At 41.1% G+C, this 22,363-nt stretch overlaps 4 protein-coding genes across 5 annotated transcripts in view; 1 reads left to right on the top strand and 3 right to left on the bottom strand.

Moving 5' to 3' along the window:
• The window catches only part of conv (convoluted), a 378,533-nt gene that overhangs the window by 104,657 nt on the left and 251,513 nt on the right, over positions 1–22,363 (bottom strand). The gene's annotated exons all lie outside the window — the stretch shown is intronic.
• On the bottom strand, positions 219–3,540 carry LOC135703519 (acetyl-CoA carboxylase-like). Its single transcript, XM_065224749.1, has 4 exons — positions 3,253–3,540; positions 3,019–3,181; positions 837–2,956; positions 219–774 (listed from the first exon to the last, which is right to left on the bottom strand). The coding sequence occupies exons 1-4, from the start codon at positions 3,473–3,475 to the stop codon at positions 461–463; spliced, it is 2,820 nt and encodes a 939-aa protein (XP_065080821.1). The 5' UTR covers positions 3,476–3,540; the 3' UTR covers positions 219–460.
• CycH (cyclin H) lies at positions 9,586–11,018 on the bottom strand. Its single transcript, XM_065224774.1, has 6 exons — positions 10,822–11,018; positions 10,554–10,750; positions 10,288–10,489; positions 10,120–10,224; positions 9,819–10,054; positions 9,586–9,759 (listed from the first exon to the last, which is right to left on the bottom strand). The coding sequence occupies exons 1-6, from the start codon at positions 10,936–10,938 to the stop codon at positions 9,615–9,617; spliced, it is 1,002 nt and encodes a 333-aa protein (XP_065080846.1). The 5' UTR covers positions 10,939–11,018; the 3' UTR covers positions 9,586–9,614.
• LOC135703518 (uncharacterized) lies at positions 13,651–20,022 on the top strand. 2 transcript variants are annotated; one of them, XM_065224747.1, is made up of 5 exons: positions 13,651–14,174; positions 14,240–14,921; positions 14,996–16,366; positions 17,510–19,390; positions 19,504–20,022. In XM_065224747.1, exons 1-4 carry the CDS (start codon positions 14,124–14,126, stop codon positions 19,372–19,374), a joined length of 3,969 nt encoding a protein of 1,322 aa, XP_065080819.1. In that variant the 5' UTR covers positions 13,651–14,123; the 3' UTR covers positions 19,375–19,390; positions 19,504–20,022. The 2 variants fall into 2 exon arrangements, with proteins under 2 accessions (XP_065080819.1, XP_065080820.1); XM_065224748.1 differs by having other exon boundaries at positions 17,510–19,394.

Here is a 22,363-nt window from a genome sequence, read left to right as displayed (position 1 = left end):
GGATCTAACCGCTGAATGGCCTTGACCAGGTCTTTTTCCTTAAATTTGACTTCGACAATACCCTCAGGCTCTAGCACTCCCGCACGAGATTCCGGATCGGCATAGGTTTCCATGTACCGTGGATTGATGGTCGGATCCAACACAGCCCAGGCTCCTCCACGAAGTTCCGCATTCGGTGGTAGATAGACGATGATTTTACTGCTTTTAGACTGGAACGCGGACGAATTTGTTGGTAGGACATACATTCAACGTCACCGGATCTAACCGCTGAATGGCCTTGACCAGGTCTTTTTCCTTAAATTTGACTTCGACAATACCCTCAGGCTCTAGCACTCCCGCACGAGATTCCGGATCGGCATAGGTTTCCATGTACCGTGGATTGATGGTCGGATCCAACACAGCCCAGGCTCCTCCACGAAGTTCCGCATTCGGTGGTAGATAGACGATGATTTTACTGCTTTTAGACTGGAACGCGGACGAATTTGTTGGTAGGACATACATTCAACGTCACCGGATCTAACCGCTGAATGGCCTTGACCAGGTCTTTTTCCTTAAATTTGACTTCGACAATACCCTCAGGCTCTAGCACTCCCGCACGAGATTCCGGATCGGCATAGGTTTCCATGTACCGTGGATTGATGGTCGGATCCAACACAGTCCAGGCTCCTCCACGAAGTTCCGCATTCGGTGGTAGATAGACGATGACCGGTTGTTTGTACTCCCTCAGCCCGTCAACTATGTAGGCACCGAATTTAACGATTTGTTCGTACATATCTAGAAACGCAGAATGCATCAGTTAGATGCTATCATTTAAAGTTACCTAAATTACACTTTACCTTTCTGTCCACCGGAGAACCCTCTCCAGTTGGCCAGGATAATCAGTGGCAGTTCCTCTCGTCCAAAGTCTTTGATTACTTGTGCCGTTTTGTAGGATGAGTCCGGGAACCATACCTGACCGGCTTGTTGGAATGTTTTGGCTTCCGAGTCAAGGTTTGCCGGATCAGCCGGAATGGTCAGCTCGACTGTTCGAGTTTCTACCGCAATCACACCCACCGGGATGCCACCAAGTTTGGCACGACCCACAACAACCGTTTGAGCCCATGGTTCCATCACTTCCGACCAGCTTCCCCGATCAAAGAAACCGCTTTCCCATTCAGAGGGATTGGACGGATTGACACGTCCTGCTAGCATCCACCGCGGATCATAGGGCGCCTTAGTTGGCATGAAATCGATTGGTCGGTTAATTGAGTCACTGGTCGTTACGATTGGCAGCGTTCCTCCACGCACATCCGGAATGTAAGAGAGCCAATACAATATCGTGTAGACACCGTCCAAATCTATTGCCTCGGTCTTGTGCGTGACACCGTTGTTGTGCATGATTTGAATACCACCCAACTGGTTATTAGAAGCGTACACTTTTCTACCCAATAGTTTGTTCAGCGCGGCGAAGCCAGTCAGAATAATGTGAGAATTTTCAATTTGTATCACACGTTGACCAAGACGTACCAAATAGGAACCGATACCGATCGTTCTACAGGTCACCATCGAAATCGTTACCACATCTTCATACGCTCGCGAAGTTTCACCGGCAATCATACCAGCATAACGCAGATTCTCCACACCGAGCCCATCGGTTTTGCCAATAATATCAGTGATTTTATATCGCGGCTCTCCTTCGTCCTCAATCAAAAGGGCACGAACCGAATTCGTATTTGCAATCTTGCTGTAGTCTTCAGTCGTCAAGTACAGATACTTGAATCCCTTCTCCGGCTCGTCGGGATCTTCCCAGGCCACTTTGAACAAGGATTTCACTTCCTCGGCCAATCCGATACGGGCACCACTGTTAACCGAAATGTAAATCCTAGGGCACTTGCGCTTCCGAGACAGTTCCGACGCCTTACAGAATAGCATATCCTCCTGAGGTCCAAAGGATCCGATGAAATAGGTTAGGTCGTTAGCGATGACTACAATCTCTCGCCCGTCAGGGAACTCTGGAGTAGCCAGTACAATCCTCCATGCCACCATCCCAACGTTGTTCTCTCCCGGTAACCGTTGAATCTCCTCCAACGTATCACCCTTCAGCACCAACTCGTTGCACACGAGTAGAATTTTCTCGGGAATCCTAATATCTTCCGTTGGTCGCGCTTTGGAAAATTCCTTCCACAATCGTTCCGTCATTTGGCGGAACATATCCGGAATATCGTACACATAGGTAGTACCATTGGATTGAGCCTGGAAGCGTTTCTGTTGTAGGTAATCTTTGGTCATGTAGGCCGAAGAAATCGGCAATCCATGCAGGGGTCCTTGCCTGTTACCGTATGCTTGGAATTTGATCACGTGCGTCTCCGGATCGGTCACTTCGGTGTACATTGCTATATCTAAAAAGTAACCGGAATCGTTTGCTATGCACAAACGAACGGAGGTAGTTGGCGATTGTGTCGTCTGCCGGATAACCATCTTCAGCTCAGCTTGCAGTACCCGCAGTTTCCACAACCGAGGCCCATACCGCATCACCATCTTGGTCACGGACTCCTCGATCTTGGCCGGATCCATTATAACCGTTGGAACAAAGTTTAGGAAAATGTGATTACAATCCGTACGTTTGGCGTGGGGATGCAAGAAGGCCACTTCCAGCTCATCCATCGCTTCCAATAGCACGCGTTCACCTTCGTTCTGAAGGTACTCGAATGAAGCCTCTTTGGTTATCAAATCCGAGTGACGAATAATGGAACGTATGAAGAAACGGAAATCTGTCACTTCCTGACCCTTGGCTACCTTGGCACGACCAAGATATAGGTGCATCTTTTGATTGGCAGTTGGCAGAGCCTCCAGGTCGTACGTTCGCATACGGTTCAGCTCCAGCTGGAAGGCACATGCCGGCTCCAGGTGACGATAGATACGATCCTCCTCAAAGTTGTCTCGTGCTCGGTAGGTGAAGAATTTTGGGAATTGACGTCTGTAAAAAAAATATTTGGTTTAGTATCTCATTAACCTCTTCTAAACACTTAATAAACTTACTTCTTGAGTGCGGCAAATGTAATCCGCCTAACTCTGCGGGTGAGCAGCTCTTCACGATGTTGAGCGCAGAACGATCCAAATACCTGCTCCATCTGTAAATCATCCATATCGCCCATGTCACGAACAGCAATGCTTAGGATGTGCATGGCTTCCGCTGGGTGTGCTACCATATAAAAATAAAGCCCCGGTTAAAAACCCTTGGTCCAATTCGGGTAAAACCATCCGTAAACATACCGGCAATTCCATCACTTTCCACAGCCCGTGCCACCGGGTCGGAAATCGAAACATTGATTGACGTACTCATACGACGGTCCGAATCTCCGGCTTCCACCGCTTCCAGTACCTTAGGATTGACAAACGCAGGCGATGAGAAGTCCTCTAGCAGGTCCAAAATTTCATCCGAGTATTGAGTGAAATGGTCAAACGAATCGAACGCGGCCATGCAACCAGTGCGCATGAATGAGTCGGAAATGTTGTCTGTTTCCGTTCCATCAGGGAGAACCGCAATAGACAGTGACGACAGCGATTCCGATCTGGTTTCTACACGAAAGAAACCAACGTCGAAATGACGGCTGTCCACGTCTTCATCTAGTTCTTCCTCGTTCGTTTCTTCGAAGCGAAGAAATCAGTCTGGAGGAACTGGTCAAGAAGATTCCACTGAAACGAGGAACTTCCGTCGAAAAATTACTTCGAGTCAAACCGGTCGTAAGGCTCGAGAAGCTCAGCTCGGAAAAGATCAAATCGTTGACTTCTTCGGAGAATGAAGACGAAGCATCCTCCGCCGGATCGTCGACCGTGTTCGATTTCAACTATCGTGTGAAGTTAAACAAAAAGCAGGGCCGAAAATCGATGGTAGAATTGCAGCCGATCAAACAGGTCATCCGCTCCGACACGAACACGCTAACGGATGCCTCGGTGGAGATCGTGCGTCCCAAGACGCCTGCCCAGAAATCTTTTAGAAAGCAGTTCAAACTGAAGCTTTTTGGGTCGAAAACCGTCCCACGAAAACGTTCCACCAGCGAATCTGATCCGGAGTACGTTACAGCGAAGAAAAGTTGATTTAATTTTAATGACGAACTTGCAGAATTTTCCAGCACTCGTGCACTAAGCAGGTCTTTCCCACGGCGCAATAGATTACTGCCAACGATGCCACCTCAAGCGGAAATGCGATTCGAGACCGGGTTGACGTTGATGCTCAAAAGCGAGAAAATGTTCCGGATTTCTCTACCCATGCGAATGTCAGCTGGTATCACACTGCTTACAGGTACTGAGGGAGAACCTTCCAAAACTTCTAGTGTTTGGACTGGTGGTATGGCACAAAGAATGCATAATGCACCACGAACCGACGGAGAATCGTATGTGCTGTGATCAATGTGATTGGTGAGGCAGAAGGAAACAAGCCAGCACTTGCATTATCACGACGTTCTTATGCATAATCTAGTGTGACGAAACGTTGGATCATGCGTAAGAACACCGTGAGAACGACAGAGTCGACTACATTCCTTCTGCCGCACCTATAGTAACGCACACGGCTCCCGCGCTGACTGTTCCTTACTTTCTCACTCTAATCAAAATTTCCTTCGATGAGTGAGAAAACAGCACCCCGTCAACACGAGCAAGGACACGAGTTGCCAGATCATTGCACACAAAACCAACTTGAATTAATTCAAAACAAAAATACTAGCGAACCTGGCGGTGAGGGGCGGAAGGTGGACTAAAATTCTATTACAGAGAACCACATTATTTTAATTCATTTCTTCGGAGAAAGTCGTCTGTAACTTCGTTTGTGGTTGTAGCTTATAACAAAACCTACAAAAGTTCAATACATCATTTTGCGGAATTCTGTTGATAAAAAAAGTTAAGGGTAAATGAATGTAAATGAATGCACGAAATGAATGCAAATGATTTTCCATGCCTGGCTGTATCACCATTTATATACCCACCATGATTATTACTGACAGACAAAAAGCTACATTTTGACAACCGTGGCTGAGTTCTGCTCGAAAACCGATCGATCGGTAACACAGGGATTTTCGAACATAAGAATTAACTTTCGAAATGTCGCTTTTAACCACGAGTTAAATTTAACTCAACAAATGGTTCACAGCCTTACTATTGGCAAATCAAAGTTCGTATTCGTGGAGAATAGGAGAACTATGAAAGTGATGATTGTTTCAAAATTTTACACGGTGAGGTTCAATCTTGAAATGCTTTTATTTTGCAAATGGAGCATTTTATTCAAATCTGGTTAATGCTGCGTTAGTAGACAACTTAAGGACTACTCAATAGATATGTAATATAGAAAAAATAATTTCTTTTCAGATTTGTAGGTGTATACATAGATTTCAGCTTTTCTATCACTGTAGCAGCAACCAGATTTAGATAAAATGCTCCATTTGCCTCGCCATTTGCAAAATAAAAGCATTTTAAGATTGCACTCGCATACCTCGAGGTATCCATTAAGCTTTAGAGAGGGTCTAGGATAAGATATGAGCGGACGCGGACTGCCTGGTTTTGAGCCAAACGAACTGTCAAAGCCAGAGCCATACGAGCAGCGCCTATCTTAATAGAGCATTTTATGAGAAGTTTCTGGTTCAACTCATGAATGAACTGCAGGAGGCGGTTACCTAACGGCTGTGAGAAGCAATATCAATATCATCAAATTCTGGCAGGCAAACCAGCTAATGTCATTTCATAAAATTCAGTGCCAACATTTCAAAGGGGCGTAATTGCTTTTGTAAACAATGACTTTAACCGTAAATTTCTCGCGAATGAAATCTTACCTCTACAAAATTACATTGCTTGCTAATAGAGGAAACATTCCTCTACCTGCTGGTGTAATTATTTTTCATGAGTGAGCTTTTATTCGCGAGAAATCGACGACTAAAGCCATTGTTTACAAATGCAATTACGCCCCTTTGAAATGTTGGCACTGAAATGGACTATTACATTGGCAGTGTTGCTGACAATCAGTTTTATTTTTATTGTTCGTGAAGTAACCCACAATGAAAATACACCAATATTTAATGTAACAACAATTTTTATTGTAATAGAGTTGTTCATTAATGTTCATGATCGAATCATGTTAACAATAAAATAAATGAAAAATACGATAAAAATCATTGTAACAACATTTTATTATGTACATTCATTGTACAGCTAGGTAGCAGTTTTGCCGTTTTCGGAAGAGTACAACATTATAACAATCATTTTTATTGTCGACAATAAATATTAATGTTAGAGCATTGTTTCCACTGAAAATTTCACTGTAATTTTTTTTTCGGGTCTCCACGAGTGCCAACTTTGATTTGCCAATAAGGCTCTGAAACATATTTGGCGAATTTTCTAACTTTTGGTTAAAATTTGACAGATGAAAATTTATCGATTAACCCTGCTATCCGAGCATGGTTATTTCTAACAGACAAGAAATTAAATTTTGACAACCGTGGCTCGAAAACCGATCGATCGACAGCACGGGGATTTTCGAACATGGAAAATAACTTTCGAAGTGTCACTTTTAGCAACGAGTTAAATTTAACTCCGCAAATGTATTCCTTCGGAAGGGAAGTAAAGCCGTTGGTCCCGGCTCATGTGTGTTGAATGGGTGCGATATCCTGGATGCAGGTGTGGAAGCTGCCTTCCTGCACATTCGATTGCCGTCAATGGATGGCAATCGATGTCCGTCGGTGATTGGCACTAGATTGCGGAACAGAGACCGACGTTAAATAAAGGAAAAAAGAAGAAGAAGAAGTCCGCAATTGGTTCACAAATGTCCCCGGTTCATGAGTTGATGGGTCGAAAGGTAGGGTCCAGGTGTGGGAGCTGCCTCCCTGGCATCGGTAGCAATGGTGCTCAGCACGGAAAACAAGATCGACGGAAAACAAATCAAGGAAAAAAAAATGGTTCACAACCTAAGAAAATAATATGGTGCAGAAAGTACAGGAACATACTTTTGCTTGCGGGAACCAATTGAGCTGTCATATAGCGGAACCAATCGAGCAAGTCACGACCAACAACAGAAAAGAGCACATCAGCTATTGTGAACAAAATTTCGGAAACAGTTTTCTCGTAACTCAAGGCTCGCCTACATAAACTGACACCATCCGATAATGCTGGAAATTTACCTTCGATTGGCGAGGAAAGAATAATCAAAGTTTTGTTGATAGTACCGTTTCATCTGTTGGTCTACAATATATTGGTGCTTATTACGGATGTCACTTCACGGTGAAAACTTGTCACTTATCGTCACGGTTAAGTGATTCCCATTTGATTTGTACGGCAATCACGGCTCTTATTATGAGTATCACTTCCTTATCACCGTATAGTGACACCCGTAATAAGGCCCATTGAATTGGTTCCGTTTTTTGATAGATCGAAATTTTATATTCGCCAGACTATGAATATAGCGACTATATACTTTAGGCCTACGGCTCCGCGCATACCCGCAAGCGCAAGCATATGACGTGAGATGACAATGTGACGTAAATCCATTTAGGCTCTGAACCATTTGGTGGATTATTTTAACTTTTGGTTAAAATTTGACAGATGGAAAGTTATCGATTAACCCTGCTATCCGAGCATGGTTATTTCTGACAGACAAGAAGTTAAATTTTGACAACCGTGGCTCGAAAACCGGTCGATCGACAGCACGGGGATTTTCGAACATAGAAAATAACTTTCGAAATGTCACTTTTAACCACGAGTTAAATTTAACTTGGCAAATGGTTCACAGCCTTAGGGTGTGAACCATTTGCCGAGTTAAATTTAACTCGTGGTTAAAAGTGACATTTCGAAAGTTATTTTCTATGTTCGAAAATCCCCGTGCTGTCGATCGACCGGTTTTTGAGCCACAGTTGTCAAAATTTAACTTCTTGTCTGTCAGAAATAACCATGCTCGGATAGCAGGGTTAATCGATAACTTTTCATCTGTCAAATTTTAACCAAAAGTTAAAATAATCCACCAAATGGTTCAGAGCCTTAGTAAATTGGTCTCAAAACAAACAAATAAATACTTTTGACTAACCTAGCAATGATTGCGAAAGTTATCAAAATTAATACTGGACCTGTAGAATATGGAGGTGCGGCTCAAACAGCGTCTAACTACGGCTGAATATGATCACTAGGATAAATGGGTCATTACTAATATAGCAGTATTTTTCCTGGATCTTGAATTTGGTTCAGCGTTCTAAGTTGTCTATGAAAATTCGCTTAAAACTTTACATGATTATTGCAGATTCAACAATAACTAATTTTTGAAACAAAAATCAAGCTGAACATTGCATTAATTCCTATAAGTAACATTGACAGATTCTCTTCGTCGACTTTCTATTTGTATCCCCACGGCCATTCTCAGATATTTTCAGCACACAGATCGATAAAAGAAACTTTTATCTAGCATCCAATACGACAAACACAACAAGAAACGGTTATGTGCCCAAGTTATTTAGAACCTAGTACAATGTTCAGCTTGAAACATCCAATTATTGAGCTCAAAAATTATATTTTTTTTTGTTTCAACTACATGAAATTTCTCTGCGTATTCTTTCAAACCATTGATTTAGAATCATTTCCATGTTTCCATCATTCATGTTCTCTGCAGAACGCTCCATGAAATTCATGCTTAGATTCTCTTTTAAACTTTTGCTAAAAATTTACTGATAATCATTCCCGTTTTCATAATTCGCTTTAATTCATGCAGTCCACGTAATTCACCTTAGATTAATCTCAAAATTTTGCTCAGAACTATGTTAGAGGTTCTCCTCTAAATTCTTTTGAAATTCTTTTCCAACTGCCATTGGAATTAACCTCTCTTAAAATTCTTCGTAGAATGCCTTTGGAAGTTCCAGTCAAAACTCTCTTAGTTTTTCCTAAAAATCCTACGAAATTTTCCCTAAAATACCTGCAATAGTTCTAAAATCTGGTCAAAATTAAAAAAAAAAATCGAAAATTCTCTTAATAGTTCTTCAAAGTGACTGTATCTTGAAAATCTAGTCTTGTCTAAAGGTCTTGAAATTTGTTCAAGGTCAACATTTTTTTTTTTTTTTTCGAAGAGTGGATGAAGGTTGTTTTCTTCCGATTTGTCAAATATCAGCTTCTACAGCACGTGCAACATTCAAATTGTTACTCCACGTATACGCATACATAGAGTAGCAATTTCAAATAAGATAAGGCACTGATTTCCGAGATTAAATTATACATTCGCTTCGACTTCGAATTTTCAATTACACATTGCGGCCATTAAATTTTGTGGACTCTACAAGGAATCACCTTAAATCCGTTCTAACATTTTTTTCCTTGTGTGTGTTACCAGTTGTCAAATTAGGTATGCTTGCGTGAAAATGGCTCGATACTCCAACGTAGTCAAACAAGTAGAACAGGTCACGGTACCTAATCACAACTACCTACAACTACTAAAGAAAAATAAGCATCTTCACTTATAGTAAAAAATCATTTTATTACAAATAACTGTTAGGGAACAATCAACCTTGTACGGAATTATGGACTCGAAAAAAAAACCACCGCTGTATCGCACATCAATGAAAGCAACTGTTAAAACTTCAACAGTACGCAGCAGTGCGATTCTCCTGGGTTTTCAGTCATTCTATGGACATATTAGCAGGATTACTGTTATTTAGCTGCGATATATCTAAACTAACGTCGGTGGCATTCATGTGGTATGAGGTACTCATGAGCTCAGCATCGTCCTCATCTTCGTACATCTTTTTCATCCGTTGCTTGTAACTGAAAAGAAAACCATAATGAAAATGCGTCCACATGCACAAAACTAAGCTTCAACCAACATCTGACTATCGGGATTATTTTCCTGGTTTCGACATTTCTCCAACTTCTTTTCCAGTGCTCGTACCCTTTCCTTCTGGGGCAACTCGATGGTCCGCACCATTGATCGTACTCTCCGAACGGCTTCTATCAATACTGGTAGCTTTTCTTTTGCTGTCCCAAACAGCGATTCGGTAACGTAGCTGTCTAAATTTTCCTGCTCTTTACTGGCAGCGTGCAGAACTGCTGCTAAAGCAATCTTCGAAAGAAAAAGTACACACCTAGAAATTTCAGCTTATTGTGTAAGGCTCACAAGCTAATCACCTGAGAAGGAGCATACATCAATGGTGCGTCAGTGAGGAATGTCTTATCGATGAAATCTTCAATGCCTAAACGGAGCCTATCCGGATTGTTCATATTACATCGAGTCTAAAACATCCATTGGTTCAATTTAGAAATTAGGCAAAATATTCAAGCAAACATAACGATTACCTTAATATCAATCAGGAATCCTTCAATCGGTCGGAACGGATTGTGAATGGTGAGATAGTAATTCAACTCCTGCATTAACAGCAACTCATTGGAAAGAATAATGTCCATCGCTTTGCTCCGGTCCCCTTTTATGTTCGCAACAAATTGACTGATGGATACATTGAACTCCTCCACCTTACAGGAAAGATAAACGCAAGTAGCTCTGCACAAGAACATGTAAACATTGATTCAATTGAAAAGAAATTTGCTTAAAACTAGGTACTTACAGAATTTCCTTTGGGTGATAATCCATAGAGGAATTATTCAGATAGAACCGTTTGAAGTAGTGGAAAGCCGTACCTACGACGTATTTTGGCATTGGAGGTTCGAACCGTTTACAGAATTCTTTCAGTTGAAGCTCATACTGCTTCAGCAGAAGTCGCTCTTCATCTGCTGACAAGAAAAATGCAGCTTTTTGCTCTTCCTGGTGGGAAATGTGCAATAATGGTTAATACACCGTATAGAACTTAAATGATCCTCTATGAAGGTACTCACACTCATGCCGGCTCCATGTCGAGCTATGAAATTGTAGTTTTGTTTCAGTCTCAACTCCGCCAATTCCTGCTCACTTTTAAAGGTCCAATACCTTTTCTGAGAGCTTTGGGGGTACATTTTTCACGAGGAAATTTAAATTTAAATCAATATTGCTAAACACTTTAATTACCACGCTACGAAATGCGGTACGACAACAAAAAGCGATAAGAGTCCCGCATAAGACTGTTGATGGAAAACGAAAGCAAACAACCGCATTCAAAAAAGTTTTATTATGACATTTGCTAATCTGAGGTACCCAGCGGTTTCGTTCCTTCACGGCCGTTCAATCTAACTCAGTGGCTGAGTAAAATTGTATTGCTGTACGTCTTTTTGCTCACGGAAATATTGCTCAATAATTAGGGTAGGATTAGGGCGTTTTACACACGCCTCATCCGGACAAAAAGCCCCCTTGCATTTCTATAAATATAACGTTTATTTAAATGCAACAATGATGGGCAATCCAAGAAAGCACTCGACTATACAAGTTTGATGGCTGCCCCGTAAAAATGAACCGTAGAGGTACAATGAAATGTGTTGTAACCATACAATAGAGTTTATGTCATTTACAATAAATCGTATTCTCCACAACGATAAAATAACAATAGAATGTATTGTTTCTACAATAGATTCTTTGGTAAACTATGGTATGGTATGGTGTATAATCGATTAAGGAGGTCGTTATGTATCTTAACCATTCGAAAAACCACTTTTTCCCGAACAAACTTGAACCATTTACCATTAATTGTATTGTTGTTCTATTGTTGAAAACTATTACTATAAGGGACATATTGTACATCTATTGCAATAACAATATGTTAAAACTTCGTGTACTATATACGCACAATAAGATCGATTGTTGGCAATAGATTTACTTGTAATTGTATTTTATTTTATGGTAATTGTATGGTTATTTTTTTCTGGGTGTCAAGTGTCAAGAATCAAAAATAAAAACAAAATTCTGAAAATCTGTCTTCTGATGTATCTTTTGCCACATTACGATAACAATTCACGCGATAAAAAGGCTAGTCAGACTGGGGTGTTCTATTGTAATGCATAAAGTTATGTTTTGAAAGCCTGCTTCATTTGAAAAAAATCATATGAAATATTAAATTTGCTGTAAAATGATTAATTTCTTACTTCAGTTCACCCACGGGTAATATGCTCACTTTCATCGTTTATCATCGTGTATCCAAAATTAACATAAATTCAAAATTGATGCGCAGTCCAAATATTTGATGGGAACACTCTACTGTGAATGTTTGAAGTGTCGGAAATAAATATTGCAAATATAATTCAGAAAAACGTGCTTTTGATGTAATAGTTTACGTCATTCTTGTGAGAGAAATCACCGACTATCGTTTCCTACCCCTCACATCATCACCATGACATCTATGGCTTTTGTCAACATCGCATGCTAAAACAACACCAGCGTGTACAGCTATTTTTCGTATCTTGTTACATTCTATATTCTGTATTCCCAGAGAAATTATTAAAGACCGTGTGAAACAAGTTCGGTTCACAGCAAAAAAAAATGTATTGTCGATCAACGTAGATCGACAAAACATTTTTTTTTGCTGTGAACCGAACTTGTTTCACACGGTCTTTAATAATTTCTCTGGGAATACAGAATATAGAATGTAACAAGATACGAAAAATAGCAAACACAGCAAAACAAAATTGTTGAATATTACATCGAAACTGCTGCAACCAGGTCAATCCATCGGTTGTGTAATATCACATTGTACAATGTACATCGATTTTGCGAACAAAATTACATCCATTGATGTAATATTGTATCTGCTTTTTGCTATTACATCATTATTTCATACATCAGCTTGAATTACGTTAATTATTGCGAACAAAATTACATCCATTAATGTAATATTGTTTTTTTTTTTTTTTTTTTTTTTCATTATAGTCACTTTAACACTCTTGGGTCATACGTGACTTGTCCGGGGGTGAGATTTGAACTCGTGACTTTGGCGTGAGAGGTATGGATATTAACCACTAAGCCGGGGTCGCCCCCATGTAATATTGTATCTGCTTTTTGCTATTACATCATTATTTCATACATCAGCTTGAATTACGCTATTCAAGCTGATGTATGAAATAATGATGTAATAGCAAAAAGCAGATACAATATTACATCAATGCCAGAACAACATGTGAAAAGGGCATACAAGCTTTTTGTAAACAAACCTTCTTATGCCCTTTTCTCGCCACCCATATGACACCAACGCAAACCTTTAACATCATCGGGTAGGGGACACTTTCCCCTTCCCGATGATATTGCTGGTTTGCGTGGGCGACCCTCGGTTGGTGAGAAAAGGGCCTACAAAGGTTTGTTTACAAAAAGCTTGTATGCCCTTTTCACATGTTGTTCTGGAATGGATGTAATTTTGTTCGCAAAATCGATGTACATTGTACGATGTGATATTACACAACCGATGGATTGACCTGGTTGCAGCAGTTTCGATGTAATATTCAACAATTTTTTTTTTGCTGTGTTTGTATGAGTGTTAATTATTGCATGATATAAGCCATATTATGTACGGGGTATTGGATTGGCAGATAATCGAGCCAAAGAACCAACAACTTTGGCTCAATCAAAATGTTGGTGGATGACGTTTCTGCACCGGAGTGATTGAACACAGCTAATAGATTCATGATTCATTCGTGTAGAACATGCTCACTGGGAGGTTAAATAACCTCCCCGCCACTCTCTACTTTTTGTAAACTCCTTTCATTTCCTTGTCAAATAAATAAAAATCCAATAAGACTCTTGTAAAATTTAGTGGGAGGACGTTCTTTTCTGTGCCAGACGATTGCAGAAAATTAGGTTTTTTAATCATCTGCGAACTGCCAGTGATTGATCTCATAAAGAACCAGTTCCAGAACGTATTAATTATCAAGAATGGTTCGCAAAAAATCGTAACTCTTGTGGACTCCTGCAAAATTCGGACGAGTCACGTACATCAAATTGTTTATGTTCCTCTGGTGTTTCTCATCAATTCCAATCAATCAGACTCACTCACTAGCAGTATGTTTGTTCTCAAGTTTTAACTTTCGAAAGCGGAAAATATGGCTTCAACACCAACGTGAACAGGTACTATTATAATTGGTGGTCGATTGTTTAGTCGTTGTAGAAGGGTAAAATAAAGTGAAACTGGCTGGTGGCTAAACAAGGTCAAGACAGAATCTGGCACGGGAAAGGCAAATTCCTGTGAGTTGCGATTAGAAGGGAGTTGAGTAACTTGTTAAGAATGTCTGGAGTGTTTAGCTACAATCGGGAAGCTGTGCGGGTGAAAGTAAAGGTAAGAACAACAACGAAGTGGTTGTGTAATTTGGAAAGTTTCAATGATTGTTTACTATCCTTTAGAAATGTGAGAAAAATGTGCCACCCGAGACACGGAAGTTCAGTGTCGATCCACAGATTACCAGCCTCGAAGTGCTGTGTTCAATTTTGGCGAAAGCGTTTGATCTGCGGACAGACTTCGGCATTAGCTACAAAGCATTGGATGCCACTGGACATGAAAGCTACTTGGTGGTGCTTTCGGATTGGGATTTGGAAGCAGCCTTCCTGAGAGCTCATAACCAATCGATAGCATCAAAAAGCGAACCATGTCTGTACTTGCGAGTAGACATAAAGCCATTCTCAGAGACTTCGGAATGGGACGGATCGGGAAATTCTGGAGGAATTACACGGGAACTGGTTTCGTTGCAGCAATCGATCGGAGCTGGTCAGAAGTATGTGCAAACCAAGCTACCAGGGCTGATAATGAACCATATGGAGAAAACGCTTTCGCTGGTTCAGAGGGCCCTGAATCTAGCAGAAGATCCTTTGATGACACAAGCCATCAGACCTCCGTTGGCAGATGCCGAGTTTAGGACGTTTTGCGACTCAGTAGGTCAGATTATAGAACCGGGACAACTGAGAAAGGTTATCTATCTGGGAGGAATCGATCCCAGTCTGAGAAGGGTCATTTGGAAGCACATACTCAATGTGTACCCGGAAGGAATGACCGGTAGGGAAAGGATGGATTACATGAAGAAAAAATCTGGTAAGTTTAGAAACGGTTTGAATGAGTGTGATAAACTAACATTTTTTTTTTTTTTTACATTTCATTGTTTCAAGGTGAATACTATAAACTTCGAGACGTGTGGCGAACAGCGGTCCAGCAAGGAAACATTGTCGGCGAATTGGCATATGTCACTAGTATGGTTCGGAAGGATGTTCTACGAACCGATCGGTTGCATCCATTCTACGCTGGCAGCGACGATAATCAAAACATCGCTTCACTATTCAACGTACTAACAACCTATGCTCTGAATCATCCGGCCGTAAGCTATTGCCAGGGAATGTCCGACATTGCTTCGCCACTACTCGTCACTATGGCTGACGAAGCTCAAGCGTACATTTGTTTCTGTGCAGTTATGACCAGACTGAGTTGCAATTTTATGCTAGACGGGATTGCGATGACTTTGAAGTTTAACCACTTATCGGAGGCACTGCAATACTATGATCCGGATTTTTTCGCCTACCTTAAAATGCATCAGGCGGATGATCTACTCTTCTGCTACCGATGGTTACTGTTGGAGATGAAACGAGAATTTGCCTTTGAAGATTCGCTGCGAATGTTAGAAGTATTATGGAGTTCCCTGCCTCCTATGGCTCCGAACAGTGAACTAGCTTTGTTTGAAAAAGAATACGAACCTCCTCCGATGGACGTTCCACAGCCGAAGAGTCCTACGCAGGTCGTGATGAGAACTCCACGAGAAAATCCATACACCAAAGTATGCGCCCTCAGGCGGCAGAGCTCAGCGCTTTCACTAAGTTCCTCATGCACCAACCCGGTTAACATCCTCATTGGACCGGGCAAACTGGACGCCACGAAAAGACTAAATCTCAGCCTGGACGAAAATATTACACGCGAGACGTTATACAACAGCAAGAATATAAACAAGATTCACCAGAGCTTGGACGAAGCGAAAACCGCATTGGTCAAACAAAGGAAAATAGTCCGCAGCGTTGGAGATGACGACATTCTGGAATGCAACATTCCGACTCAAGACGGAACCGAACAAGACCCCGATGATGAAGACGATAATGTATTTCTACAATCGCCGGTGCAGGCACCAGAAGCACTCACGACAGTTGGCACTAATCCTTTCCTAGATAGCCCACCAGATTCGGTGACCCCTGGCGAACCGCTAGATCTGAAGGTGGTGACTCAAGAGTTCAAGAATGAAGAACAACCTCAACTGCAGCAACTAAGAAAGGAACTGCCACCAACGGATAATCAGCCACAGCTGCAACCACAATCGCAGCCGGCTAGTGGGGAAAATAGCTCCCGAAATTCCCCGATCACCAGAAGCAAAAGCTTATTTTCGGCTGGCACCGGAAACCTGATTGCACGGCAGCTGAGTACTCAGCGGAAGAATTTCAGCACCACCAGCGGCGGTCATTTTAGAGATTTGAAGGAGAAGCTAGCTGCCAGCAAGAAAGGTAAGAGATTTGAGCAGATTTTTAATTTTCCACGGTGAATCTTTGCTGGCAGTTTTCAAGCGAACAATTTGTCAGGTAACACATGCTAAGGTACCGTGCATAAATGACGTAGTGTTTTAGGGGGAAGGTGGGATTCGCAGAACTTGTGACCGGCCATGTATTGGGTTGTACTACATTTCCCCGAATCTCATTATCACCTCGAAATTTACAGAGCACAAATATAAGCTTCCACAAAATAGACAGCAATGAAACTGAGACAAGGTTGTCTTGACTAATATTTCAAGACAATTGTGGAAAGAGTGTTGTGAGGAGAGTTCTGAGTAAGCGATACGCTGAATTCAAGTAATGAGTTCATGTTAGGATAGAAAGCGATGCGACACTTACAATTCTATACTGTGACGGAGTCTAAGATTGAACCCACGATCATCTGCTCAGTAAGCAAAAACGATCGCGACTAAGCCACCGAGCTCCTCATATCACAAAACCACTTCTAGGTAATTGAGCTATTGTAAACCATTTAAATCCGGTGACGGCAACTGTCACACATAGCTTGAAGAGAAAGTGATGTGACCCTAAAACTCTAAGGGAACTCTGGGTCTGAGGACACTATGGAACAGAATAGACCCGCTATACGGCCTAGAAAAAAAGTTGTTGAACAGCTGCACATAGGTTACTCTGTTGGGTGAAATGCGCGCATGCTGAGTAGATAGAAAGAAGATTGTGAGATTTTCTGCGAAAAGATGGAGCGCGATGCAAGTAGATAAATTTAGATGCGAGAAATGAAAGATATTTCCCTAGCTTGAAATTTTTCGAGTGTTTAAGTTTGAGATTTACAGTACTGACAGTACAGTCTCTCAAAAAATTTCAAAGAGCTGTAACTTTTCAGTATGTGCATCAAAAAATTAAAATTTCGTTGCCCGTGGATCAAATATTCAAAATGTATCGGTATAATTTTCAGCTTGATTGGCTGAGTTTTTATGAAGTTTGAGCTATTTTAGTAAATGCTTCTTACTGCCCTTCTTCAAGTTGTTTCTTAAAGTACAATGAACCAAATGAAAAATGAACGGTCATTTGTGGTCAAAACATTATTCTTTTAATTTGCCGACTGATGACTATAAAGGCTATTCATCCTTCTTTTCACAGGCATTTTCGCATCGCTGGACAAATCGGATTCCGAAGCCCCAGCAGCTGGCCCCGGAGGCCAAGGAGGTGACGATCGGAAGCCCAAGCTGGTGAAAAACTTTAACGAATTCCTTAGCTTCGCTGCTATGAACCGGAGCCGCATTAGTGATCGGTTGAATAATAAACGGATTGCCTCATCGCTGGATTCCACTGGTAGCACTGTCACTATAACGACCGGATCGTCTTTTACCATGGATGATGACTCGACCGAGACCATCGAGTACGATGAACTGAAACCGAAACCGCTCATCAAGCTGACCAAGTCCTCGTTCGATGATTCCGATTCGTCCAGCATTGGGGTTGTCGATTCGTTTACGGCCATATCACGATCCAGTGATAATAGTAGCTTTATAGTGGACGATAGTTCCGTTTCGGTATCACCGGTTCATCAACCACTCCAGGAGGAGGTCGATGGTGAAAAAGAAGACGACGAAGAAAATGGTAATAATCAATTCCAACTGCAAATTCAGGATGGAAGTAGTCCGGATGACTCGCAGGAATACTTCCCAATGACGACTTCGATGACACGAGAGCTGAGACTGGAGCTGGAGAATCTTGATCGTCATGTGTTCGGTACTGACTTTCACAATCAGCAGAGATTTTACACACTGGGCGGATGTATTGAACTTGATACTCCACCGGAGAGTGTAGATTCGATTAAAACGTTCGGACAAGTACACCCAATTAGCTATCGCAAACTGAACCAAAATGGCTCGGGTGATGCGTTAGAAATGCAATCAGTAGACGAGATCTGTGCTCTGAAGGAAGTCCCAAGCACAGATGTTGTTCGGTATCGGGAGAAAAAGAGACCCAAAAGTGATATAGATATCGACAGCAAGCGTGTCAGTACCTCCAGTGCCAATGCGGACGTTTTCGTGTGGGAGAATCCGCTCCATCAGGTCGAAAGCTCACTCTCCACCGGCGGAGGTGAATTGTCGCAGGCTCGGCCACTAACAACCATGATCGAGCGAACGGCTACCACTCCCGATGAATACCCCGAGCTCGAATACGATGGAGAAATAATCGTAGAAACAGGAACGGGCAAAAAATCAGTCACTCCGATACGCCTGGTTCGTCGAACGGGTGACCAATCCAACTGCAATTCTAACCGTAATTCAATGATCCTGCCGGAATCCGACTCGGACGATTCCCCAGATAGATCCCCCACAGTCAATTTTAGATTCCATCCCAATAATCCATTCTACGAAGCAAATAGCATCGAACCGATGCGAATCCTAACAACCTCTTCACCACCCGAAGCCACGCTGAACACCCCGCAGCCAGCAAATATGGCTGGTTCAAGCAATTCCTTCGAGGAAGCATCTGAAGCGTCCAAAATTGACCTAGCCATCCAGCAGCCATCGGTGAACGTCCCAACCAATGCAACCGGGCTGGACGGTACCGAATCGATCAAGGTTGCCGGAGTCCTACCTGCTCCGCATGAATTCGGTGGCGGAAATCCATTCCTAATGTTTCTTTGCTTGACCATTCTGCTGCAACATCGGGACTACATAATCAAAACTGGAATGGACTACAACGAGATGGCAATGCACTTTGACAAAATGGTTCGAAAGCACAATGTGGTACGGGTACTGAATCAAGCCCGACAAATGTATGCCGAATATCGGAAGCTCTATCTCCAGGAACAGCAACAACACCAGCAGCTGCAACAGCAAAGAGCTAATGCTGGAAGTGCGAGTATGAGTAGTAGCATGTACGGGAATCTGGGTGGTGGTGGTTTAGGAGGGCTAAATTCTATCGCGACTATGAGTGGGACTGCACCTCCCAGGAGGAATACTACAAGCGGGTTGACCTTCACGACGTAGAAGGCTATTGATACAGGTAGGTGAGTTAATTTTTAATTGAAGAGACGCGTATGGTGTAAAGGTAGACGGTACGGTATGATCATCACATTTAATGTTGCTTGAACCAATCTTTTCTGATCTCTTTCATAGACCACGTTATCTGCTCCTGACATGTAGCATTAAAAGCAAAGCTAGGATACAACTGTGATGTACTGGGAAAGGAGCAAACGCTAACAATGATGACAAAAATCCTACCACCGGTGATTGCACGGACGCCGAATTCTACTATACTCTGGATTCATTCTAAGTCACCTAGTTTATTTACTCCTAATTTTACTAAACTTAATATTTCGCCGTAAATTTTCCAAAGATTTTTCAAGCTATACCTCATTTGTTTGTGATACCGTTATGGACTGATTTGAAGCTAATATTTTAAACGGACGGCATTTCACCGGATGTACTCGTGTGCTTTTACCTTTCATATTTAGTTTACTTCGATTTTTTGTTTCGCACTCGGCTTGACAGAATGCACATCAAATAGTGAAGTAAGATCGCATTTTACCGTTGGATTATAAAATCACATACATTTTCAAATTAAAAAGCGATAAACTGTAATACCAAGCTGCAAAGTCAATAAATATTTTTCAATACAAACATAATAATAATATTTAAACAGGATGCAAGCTAATAGTCAACATAACAATTGCCTATGTAGGGTACAGGAAGGAACATAGTGAAACAAAAACCAGATATATTTACATTTAGCACTCCCCAATTTTATAGGATATAGATAGTCATTAAAAAATGGTGTAGGCAGAACGAGTTCCGACTAGTTTTTTTGTACGGTTCCCCGTTGGCAATTTTGAATATGTTTCCTGCACCGGTAGCGTAGCATGAGCAAGTGTGTGCATGTTCCCGAGAATGATATTTACCCTGACCGACACGGTATAAACATGGACCGAAAAGATTGAGCTTATACCACTTGGTTAACATCCTTTAGGCATTGCGACAGTTTTCAAATTTTTGTGCTAGGAATGCAATTGAAGTTCATCAGAAAACTTCCGGAACTTTTCTTCCAACGTAAAAGAGTATCCCTGTATTGCCATCAGGGTTTTGAAAAATTGCTCCATAAACGATGATGATTCGAATGCGTTGCAGATCAAGATTATAGCGCATTGTAAACGAGAGATTAAAATGCAAACCCTGATTGCCATTATAATACAGCAAACGTAGATCTCTGTCATACACAAAATTACAGCACCGACAAATCGACATGAATGATTATATAAATTACAAAGAAATTTCTGATCAAAGCACAAAACTGACATCTGCCGCCGTGTTCGCGAAAAATATTTATCCTAGCCGTGTCTCTTCTATTTCGGACAAATTATTTTTATCTAGATAAAACATTTCTACACTGAACCGTAGAATTACCCAAAATTAAGTTCTTTTCACTCATCTCCCATGTTCCGTTTAATAAGCTGATTTTTAGTAGGTAAATCGCGTATAGTAGATTACATTTGACTACAGCAAAAATAATTTCTTACTCGTGAGTATTTTTTACCCAAAATTAAGTTCAATTGACTCAAATTTGAGAATATCTCATATACGCACTAGTAGCTTATTGAACGATAGTCATGAGAAAATCGAATCTCTCGTTCCGTTTTTGACAACAACAAAAAGTGAGAGTGGGATGCAAAACTCAAAGTTAGGTAAAAAGAACTTAAATTTAGTGTATTTTTTCTCTGTCTATGGTTTTGACAGATAAGATCACTGCACATTTGAATCGGCCGTTATGAATTCTCGATCAAGATTTAAGGTTATGTTTCATGTCGGTTTGCCGGTGATTACAGTATTGAACAAAAATAACGATACCTAATCAGCACAAATAGAATGAGAAGTGTAAAATAAACCGTTGACTCATTCGCGCGTTAGAATAGTTGAAAAATGCAATAAGAAAAATCGAAACACTTACATATTTTGAATGCACCATCTGCTTCGCTTCGCTACTTGCATCTAGAAAAAAGGATATAAAGGATTAAACGATTCTCGCGAACAAGATAGGCTGCTCTCTTTGCTTCATCAATTATTCAAGCCCTCGGTGTGAGTTATTTATACTAAGCAATACGAATTCTATCAAACAAAAATCAAAATTTATCATAAAAAGGTAAGTTTTAAAAAATCTACTCGGTGATAAATCATTCCAAATATGCGTTAGTTCCAAACTACAAGTCAAGAAACACCTTTATTGTTCCACTAATTTTTCAACGACTGTTCTATTTATTGCGATACGTTTTATATACTGTGTTCTCAATCCAGAAGCTACCGCTTAAAACTGGCATTGGTTCACCATAAATAAAGATGCAGCGAACAATTGTCAGCAAACTGATGCGTAAGTTAACTATACTGAGAATGCAAAACTAAATTTAAAAAAAACGAACACTTAAGTAAAGAGATTTTCATACACACGAGTGAGTGTGATTGAGTGTCCTCTCTCTCTCTCCCTTAAATGCATTAGGTTATCTCTTTGAAAATATGGATGTTGATTCAAGTGAACCAGAAAGGACATCATAAAGTAAAAATACAGTAAACCTGAAATAAAAAGCTACTTTGGGTTGTGTTTGGAATTTGATGACATCCCTCGAACGTACTGGCGGTGGCCATCGAGATGACATGTGACCGTTTTTTTAACAACATGATCTAGATAGTAATCACACAGACAAACAGAATTAACTCTTTGAATAAGTTTTTCTTGAAAACATAGTATCTCAAAACATATGATTTCAGTAACGACATCTCTCGGGCTTCTCGCGGAAAACAAGCTTGCTCGCTAACTCGCAAACAATATTGCATAAAATTTCTATAGAATGTATAGAAACGTCAAAGTGATCGGATGCCAGCGCTACGGCGAGTAGTTCGTGGAACTGATAATATTCAAATCAACCGTTAAATGCATGAACGAAGATATACAATGAAGTGTTAAGTCTGTTTGTCTGTGGTAATCATATAT

Source organism: Ochlerotatus camptorhynchus, unplaced genomic scaffold (assembly GCF_037179485.1).
Source record: "Ochlerotatus camptorhynchus isolate MF236.1 unplaced genomic scaffold, CSIRO-AGI_Acam_v1.1 ptg000215l, whole genome shotgun sequence".
Lineage (NCBI taxonomy): Eukaryota > Metazoa > Arthropoda > Insecta > Diptera > Culicidae > Ochlerotatus > Ochlerotatus camptorhynchus.
The sequence above is the reverse complement of the archived record's forward strand: the minus strand, read 5'-3'. Positions and strand labels throughout refer to the sequence as shown.

Excerpts from the sequence above, each read along its gene's own strand:
- LOC135703519 (XM_065224749.1), bottom strand. The coding sequence starts at position 3,475 with ATGCGCACTGGTTGCATGGCCGCGTTCGATTCGTTTGACCATTTCACT. Across the intron at positions 2,957-3,018 it reads ACATTTGCCGCACTCAAGAA|ACGTCAATTCCCAAAATTCT; the intron begins GTAAGTTTATTA and ends TTTTTTTTACAG. Across the intron at positions 775-836 it reads GTTCTCCGGTGGACAGAAAG|ATATGTACGAACAAATCGTT; the intron begins GTAAAGTGTAAT and ends CTGCGTTTCTAG.
- CycH (XM_065224774.1), bottom strand. The coding sequence starts at position 10,938 with ATGTACCCCCAAAGCTCTCAGAAAAGGTATTGGACCTTTAAAAGTGAG. Across the intron at positions 10,751-10,821 it reads GACATGGAGCCGGCATGAGT|GAAGAGCAAAAAGCTGCATT; the intron begins GTGAGTACCTTC and ends ATTTCCCACCAG. Across the intron at positions 10,225-10,287 it reads GATTCCTGATTGATATTAAG|ACTCGATGTAATATGAACAA; the intron begins GTAATCGTTATG and ends TGGATGTTTTAG.
- LOC135703518 (XM_065224747.1), top strand. The coding sequence starts at position 14,124 with ATGTCTGGAGTGTTTAGCTACAATCGGGAAGCTGTGCGGGTGAAAGTA. Across the intron at positions 14,175-14,239 it reads CTGTGCGGGTGAAAGTAAAG|AAATGTGAGAAAAATGTGCC; the intron begins GTAAGAACAACA and ends ACTATCCTTTAG. Across the intron at positions 16,367-17,509 it reads GCTAGCTGCCAGCAAGAAAG|GCATTTTCGCATCGCTGGAC; the intron begins GTAAGAGATTTG and ends TTCTTTTCACAG.